Source organism: Homarus americanus, unplaced genomic scaffold, assembly GCF_018991925.1.
Source record: "Homarus americanus isolate GMGI-L3 unplaced genomic scaffold, GMGI_Hamer_2.0 scaffold51859, whole genome shotgun sequence".
NCBI classification, from domain to species: Eukaryota; Metazoa; Arthropoda; class Malacostraca; order Decapoda; family Nephropidae; genus Homarus; species Homarus americanus.
This window is the reverse complement of record NW_024711292.1, coordinates 16,731,838-16,737,033: the sequence shown is the minus strand read 5'-3', so window position 1 is coordinate 16,737,033 and position 5,196 is coordinate 16,731,838. Positions and strand designations below refer to the sequence as shown.

At 36.4% G+C, this 5,196-nt stretch overlaps 2 protein-coding genes across 2 annotated transcripts in view; both read left to right on the top strand.

The window, feature by feature from the left end:
• LOC121856919 overlaps positions 1-2,062 on the top strand; it is a 2,353-nt gene extending 291 nt beyond the window's left edge. Inside the window, exons 1-2 of the mRNA XM_042352722.1 lie at positions 1-1,669; positions 1,830-2,062. The exon at positions 1-1,669 is cut by the window's left edge and continues 291 nt beyond it. Coding sequence (XP_042208656.1) covers positions 1-1,669; positions 1,830-2,062 — 1,902 coding nt within the window. The remainder of the gene's footprint in view (positions 1,670-1,829) is intronic.
• A 50-nt stretch (positions 2,063-2,112) lies between these two features.
• LOC121856832 lies at positions 2,113-2,919 on the top strand. Its single transcript, XM_042352615.1, has one exon. It carries the CDS (start codon positions 2,113-2,115, stop codon positions 2,917-2,919), a length of 807 nt encoding a protein of 268 aa, XP_042208549.1.
• Positions 2,920-5,196: the final 2,277 nt, after the last annotated feature.

Sequence of the window (5,196 nt, the reverse complement as noted above, 5' to 3'; positions counted from 1 at the left end):
GTCTTCAGATTAAAAGTGAAAAAGTTTATGGAACATATGAAGAAGGGAAAATTTGGTACTTTACAAGCATGGCTGTACACCATTGCTTACCAGAAGAGAGGTTTACCCCATGCGCACTTTCTTTTCTGGATAGCTCCAGAGCACAAAATCAAAGCCGAAGAATATGATTTGGCAATTTCTGCAGAAATCCCTAAAAAAGAGCAAGATAAAGAACTACATGATCTGGTCATGAAACACATGATCCATGGCCCATGTGGTCCCCTAAATGAAGGTTCCCCATGTATGGTCGACAGAAAATGTTCCAAACAATTTCCCAAAGATTTCCTACAAGCTACTGAACAAGGGAATGACTCCTATCCAAAATATAGAAGGAGAAAGCCAGAAGATGGAGGTCACATTGGCAAGATCAAAATGAGACAATATGGACGTCAAGTTGAGCAAGAAATCACCAATCAATGGGTAGTGCCTTACAATACATATTTGTTGCGACAATTCAACTGTCATATCAATGTTGAAATCTGCTCATCAATTCATTCAATCAAGTATTGCATCAAATACATATCAAAGGGGTCAGATCAAGCTGTTTTTGAGTTACAAAATGCTGCACAAGTCAATAGTCAAGAACCACAGGTGATTGATGAAATCAGCCAATACCAAAACATGAGATATGTGTCATCATCAGAAGCAGCATGGCGGATTCTTGAGCATCCTACACATGTGCATTTCCCACCAGTTGTTGGTTTGGCAATTCATCTTGAGAATGGACAAAGAGTGCTCTTTCGTGAAGAAAATGCATTAGAGAGAGCTGTTGGCCCTCCACCTCCTACAACTTTGACACGTTTTTTCCAGCTCTGCCAAGATGATGACTTTGCAAAGACATTGAAGTATGCTGAACTCCCACAATATTACATTTGGATTAAAAGTACAAAGAAATGGAATCGTCGCAAGAGAGGTACTTTGATTGATGGAGTTAATGAGAATGGCCCGGTTTGGAAGGCTCCGGCCATTGGCAGGATGTACACAATCAGCCCAAGAGTTGGAGAGTGTTATTTTTTGAGACTTCTGAACGAAGTGAGAGGACCAACTTCATTCCAAGATCTAAAAATAGTTGATGGCATTCTATGCACAACATTCAGAGAAGCTTGCCTTGCCAGGGGGCTTTTGGAGAATGATGACCATTTACGACTTGCCATGCAAGAAGCAAGAATTTCTCAGTCACCTGCAAACATGAGATGCCTCTTTGCCATAATTTTGATAACATGTTCGCCAAGTAATCCAGCAGAGCTTTGGGAGATATTCAAAGAAACATTGTCAGAAGATTATTTAATGCAACATCGCAGGTCTATGAATGATCCAGATGCTCCAGTCTCAGATTTAATTGTCAATCAAGTTTTGTGTCATTTGGAATACAAAGTTCTCATGATGGGAGGACATGTTTTGACAACATATGGCTTACCAAGAGCACCCCATGTTGATAATGAGCAGCTTTGTCGTGAATACAGACGTGAGACCAACTACAATCAGGAGGAGTTGGCAGTTCAGGTTGATGAACAATATCAAAAATTGACAGAGGATCAAAGGAGTGCTTATACAGCATTTTTGGAGATGGTGAATGGTGAAAGAGAAGATCATAAAAACATTATGTTTCTTGATGCACCTGGAGGAACAGGTAAGACTTATTTGCAAAACTTAATTCTAGCAAAAATTAGGTCAGAAGGAAAAATTGTGCTGGCAACTGCATCAAGTGGTATTGCAGCAACATTGTTGGAAGGAGGACGTACTTTGCATACCACTGGACACATACAGAATGGATGAGCCTACATGTTCAGTTACTCGAAACTCTAACATGGCCAAAGTAATACGGGAAACAAAAGCAATAATTGTTGATGAAGCCCCCATGGCTCATAAGACTGTTTTTGAAGCTATTGATGGAACTTTACAAGACATCACAGGTGTCAAGAAGACAATGGGTGGTATTCAAACTCTACTATCAGGGGACTTCCGTCAAATTTTGCCTGTTGTGAAAATGGAACAAGAGCAAACATTGTTGATGCAAGTTTAAAGGAATCCTACCTTTGGAGACACGTATTTGTGAAGAAGCTGACAACAAATATGAGGGCTCATATGACTGGGGATTCAGATTCAGCAAACTTTTCAAACCTTCTTCTTACAATTGGAGATGGACACCTCCCTTATGTAGAAGTACCTGATACAATTTTAGTTCCTGAAGAACTTGGCAAATGTGTTGAGAAACTAGAGGATTTGAAGGCAAGAGTGTATCCAGACTTGAGCTTGAATGGAAAACATCCAGACTGGCTTGCTGAGCGAGCGATTGTTTCTCCATTAAATGCCAATGTCAACAAGTTGAATAAATGGCTAATGAGTGAATTTCCAGGGCAGGAAAATGTGTACAAATCTATTGACACTACAACAAATGATGATGAAGCTGTACAGTATCCTACAGAGTTCTTGAATTCAATTGAGCTTTCTGGAATGCCTCCCCATCTTCTGAAAGTTAAAGTTGGTTCTCCGATCATGATTTTGAGATCATTGGACCCACCCCAAACAATAAATGGAATAAGATGTGTTGTAACAAGATTGCATGAGAACTTGATTGAAGCAACCATTATATTCGGCCCTTACAAAGGTCAAGCTCTTCTCATTCCGAGGATTCCACTTATACCAAGTGATAGCGAGTTGCCTTTTGCATTTAGGAGGCTGCAGTTCCCAGTGAGGCCATGCTTTGCCATGAGCATCAATAAGAGTCAAGGTCAAACTTTCAAAAACTATTGGTATAGATCTGACAAACCCATGTTTCAGTCATGGCATGTTTTATGTGGCTGTTTCAAGGACTGGAACTTCAAAAAACCTCTACATTTTAGCCAATCAAAGAAAGACAAGAAATGTTGTTTACCCTGAAGTTCTTCATTAGGACAAAGTATGAAAATTTATTTTCATGTATTTATTATGTTAAAAAATAAATAATTAATCTTTGAATTGCTAATTTGAAAATAATGCTTTACACAAATATAAAATGATCAAGTTTTGATTTGATATTTTGAAAAAATTGATTTACAAGAAATAGAATAAGAATAAAAATTAATACTGTAATTTTGATTTGATATATAACAAAAAATAATGTTTTCCAATTTTTCATGCATTACATTTTACATAAATTATATCAATGATTTAAAATCAATCATCATTTTCTTACAAAAAAAATGTGTGAACCGCAGCAAGGCGCGGGTAATTCGGCTAATATATATATATATATATATATATATATATATATATATATATATATATATATATATATATATATATATATATATATATATATATATATATATATATATATATATATATATTTATGCTGATAACCACGAGGAAAAAGAAAACACGAAGTTCCCAAGCGCTTTCGTGTAATTCACATCTCCAAGGGTGAGTACAAACTAAGTAGAAATGCAGAACAAGTTATATATATACAGAGGAGGGTGAGATCGAGTCCACAGAGGTCAAGTATAGGTACTGACTACTGACCCTACTAATCTTCACAAAAGCACCGCAGCGGTCGGTAGTCAGGTCAGAGGGAAAACTGACCCAACCTTCTCACCTGGTTACAAATCTTCTTAATTACAAAATTTTCCAATTTGTACATACCATTACTCAAATTCATGCTAACGGATTCGGTATGTTTAATGAGACTAGATTCTATAATGTTCCTACTGTCAATTGAATTACAAGGTAATATTGAGGAGACATTATCCCAGTCAATGCAATGTTTTTTATCCCTCAGATGAACAAACAGAGCATTGGATTCCTGGCCTGTCCTAACACTATATTTATGTTGTTTAAGTCTAGTTACAAGATCTTTACCTGTCTGGCCTAAGCAAGGGACTTTATAAATGCAGCCATTTGTATTGTTGGGGGAGTTCTTGATTAACATTTGTTTAACAGTGCATGAGTTTTTAAATGCCACATTGACGTTCCAGGTTTTTAGTTGTAAAGGAATTTGAGATAAATTTTTGTGAAATGGTAATACTAAGAGATTTTTATGGTCATGGGTGGGCTTGGGATCAGTTCTATAAGAAGATTTCTTAGTAATGTTCAGGCATTTGTCTATGAAAGATCTAGGGTATTTAAGGTTTGAGCCAGTATTATATATATATTTATATTCCTCATCAATGAATTCCGGGCTGCAAATTCTCAAAGCACGTAAAAACATTGTTGAAAATACTGACTGTTTCACTCTATCATGGTGGGCAGAAAAATAATGAATGTATGAACACACATTAGTAGGTTTTCTATAAATACTGAACTTAAAGGTGTTACCTATTCTGTGGATCAGACAGTCTAGGAAAGGATATTTACAGTCATGCTCTAATTCCACAATGAATTTGATCGAGGGAGCTAAGTTATTAAGTTGTGGCAGGAAAGCTTTTAGGTCCTCATTACTTGGCCAGAGACATAATACATCATCTACATATCTAAACCAGACTGCTGAAGGTTGCTAGATGTTACTTAATAGTTTCTTTTCAAAGAATTCCATATATAGGTTGCTTAATACAGGTGAGAGTGGATTACCCATTGCCATACCAAATTTTTGAGCATAATATTCTCCATTGAATTCAAATTTACAATCCTTAACACATAGTTTGATGAGTTTGATGAAGTCGTCTTCCGAGACGGGCAATGAAATATTATCCAGGGAATCTATGAGGAACTCTAGTAAATCATCAACTGGGACCTTTGTAAAGAGTGATGTTACATCAAAACTGACCAGTTTAAAATCATAATTAATGTGTAAGTTATTGAGTTTATCAACCAGATCCATATTATTATTAATATTAGAGTTAGTAATGTTGCCAACTAGGGGATTTAGTAAAGAAACTAACCATTTAGATCATTTATAAGAGATTGACCCAACTGAGCTAATGATGGGTCTTGCTGGGTTATTAGGCTTGTGGGTCTTGATTACACCGTACATGTATGGCAGTGGAGGGGACGTTGAAGTAAGATGTTTAATGAGAGTAGCTTTGCCCCTCAATAGAGACTTAAGTTTTTTGTTGAACTGGGTGTTAACTGTGTTGAGAGGATTATTTATGAGCTTAGAATATGTTTCAGCATCACATAAAAGGTCATTCATTTTAGAAATGTAATCATCTTTGTTTAAAATCACTACTGTGTTGGCTTTAT